At 39.3% G+C, this 2,254-nt stretch overlaps 1 protein-coding gene across 1 annotated transcript in view; it reads left to right on the top strand.

The window, feature by feature from the left end:
* Positions 1-1,285: 1,285 nt before the first annotated feature.
* LOC103141880 (sodium- and chloride-dependent creatine transporter 1) overlaps positions 1,286-2,254 on the top strand; it is a 17,723-nt gene continuing 16,754 nt past the window's right edge. Inside the window, exon 1 of the mRNA XM_007557694.2 lies at positions 1,286-1,860. Within this exon, the coding sequence (XP_007557756.1) occupies positions 1,830-1,860 (31 nt within the window). The 5' untranslated portion in view covers positions 1,286-1,829. The remainder of the gene's footprint in view (positions 1,861-2,254) is intronic.

Below are 2,254 nucleotides of genomic sequence, written 5' to 3'. Positions count from 1 at the left end.
ATAAGAAATCAGGGCAGCACAGTAAGGAGGAGGAGGAAAAGTGAAGGACAGAATTCAAGTTGTTGGGGAGCCATATCACATTCTGCTGTTGGTCCAGTATGTTCCAAAAACAGAGCTGCCATCTACCATGAAATCTTAGTACACTTGATGCTTCCCTCTGCTGACAAGCTTTATGAATATACTGATTTAATTTTCCAGTCGAACTTGGCACATGATGTAAGAGTGTAGTGGAGGAATTTTGATCCACTGTCTCCAGGATAATTGTGTTAATTGAGACTCATTAGATTGCTTTTGATCATGAATCATGATCATATTTAAAGTCCTTCCACAGCATTTCAGTTGGAGTTAAGTCCAGACTGACTCAGTCAATACAAAAGACTGATTTGAGAGGTTTTGTTAAATGCTCAGAGGCAGGCATATTGCCTCTGAATGGTTCAGCTTATTATCTTGCTGCAAAACCCAACTGTATACTTGAGCTTATGGCAACGAACTGATAACTTAGGGATTTTCTGCTTAAGAGCATAATTTATGTAATCAATTATGACAAGTATTTCAGGTATTGAAGCAGCAAAGAATCCCCAGATCATAGCAATAGAATCACATCTTCCTGTTAGTATAATGTTCTTCCTTCTGTTAGTTTTATGCCAGATGTAATGGGATTGACACCTTCCAAAGAGTTACACTTTTTTTTTTTTTACCACTCTTTCTCAAATATTTTCTAAAACACTGAATGTGTAATACACAAATATCTGGAGGAAAACATATTAAAAATGACGTCAGCATTCCTTCTTCCAACATTTATGTAAGAATAAACAACAACAACAAAAAAATAATAATAATTGCACCGAGTTTGCAGGGTTAGATCTTCTTTTGGCAGGGTGACCAAAGAAAAACTTAAATGTTTTTTTTTGTTTGTTTTCCTCTCTCTGCGTATTTTTAAGATAGCTTTAAAGTAGTCAATGATTGATTTTACTTGATTACGGGTTTCGATACAGTCTAAAAAAAAACCCAGTTCATGTCAGACGGATTTCCTGGGGCCTTGAGATATGGGATGAATTAAAAACAAACAAACAAACAAACCAGACGGCATCAGACAGAGCGCTGTGTCCTTATCCTATCCGCTATCATTCCCATTGATATCAGGTCAAGGACGTAATCAACGCATCCTTGTCGTGACGCTTTGTGGCTGAGGGCTGCTGCTGATGCTGTGCGCGCACAGCACAGGGAACTCCCCTCAGCCAATCACGTCAGTCGGCCGGCAGCACGAGGAGGCGGGGGTAGAGCGTCCGCCACAGCTAACGGACCGTCGAGTGGAGCGGATCACATTCTCCGAGCCGTCGAACCACGGCACCTCGCAGAACAGGGATTATGGACTTCTAACCGAGCTGCTGAATCAAATAATCATACAAATTATTTCCCCTTAGGCGTAGTATCATTTTTCATTTAAGGGGTTATCCATGAGATTCTTCAGGCTTACCTTTAAGTGCTTCGTCGACTGCTTTTGAATCTCCTCCTTGTCAACGGCTCAACTGACCGCGACGCTTTGTGACATTTTTTCCATCTCTTTCGGCTGAGCTGAGGGGTTCCAACGTGTGATATTTAAAAAAAAAACAGAATCTTTTTTTTTTATTATTTCAGAGAGAAGAAATAACAAACTCAAATAACAACAAGAACAATTGGAGCAGTGTAGCCTACATTGTGGCTACATCTCTCTGTCTCCCCCTCTGAGCCAGCCGGGTACGTTTTTTTCAAACAAACAGATATTCTTAAAAAAACTTGAAAGCTTCCCCTGCAATAACAAAAACTACCAGCTTCTTTCTTCACTTAACATGTCACCTGAGCTGGAAGAGAACAGCCAAGGTAAGGGTTGCATGGATATCCTGTTTAATGTTATTTTTAACTTTACAGCTGATTAAACATTTAGCAGACATTTCAACACCTTTAGATAAATGAATACACCGCTGTTTTCACGTTATTCACCAGGGATCAGACACAACAGCTGAACTCTACCAGCTTCTGCCTTTATTGCTTAATGCATCATGAGACATGACAATAAATATGGCACATGCAGCCTCCAGTCATACTGAAACTGAACAGTTACCCTCTGAAAGGAGAATTCACTTTATTTCCAATGAAAATCCTATGTACTTTGTTCCTCAGCTTGGTAAGGCTGATCTTTCTGTTATGCTGGGTCCTTTTTAGCGACATCTATAGAATATATATATATATATATATATCTATATATATATATATA

The sequence above is a fragment of the Poecilia formosa genome, unplaced genomic scaffold (assembly GCF_000485575.1).
Source record: "Poecilia formosa unplaced genomic scaffold, Poecilia_formosa-5.1.2 Scaffold90, whole genome shotgun sequence".
Taxonomy (NCBI): domain Eukaryota; kingdom Metazoa; phylum Chordata; class Actinopteri; order Cyprinodontiformes; family Poeciliidae; genus Poecilia; species Poecilia formosa.
Note: the sequence above shows the minus strand (reverse complement) of the source record. Positions and strands in the feature narration are given on the sequence as shown.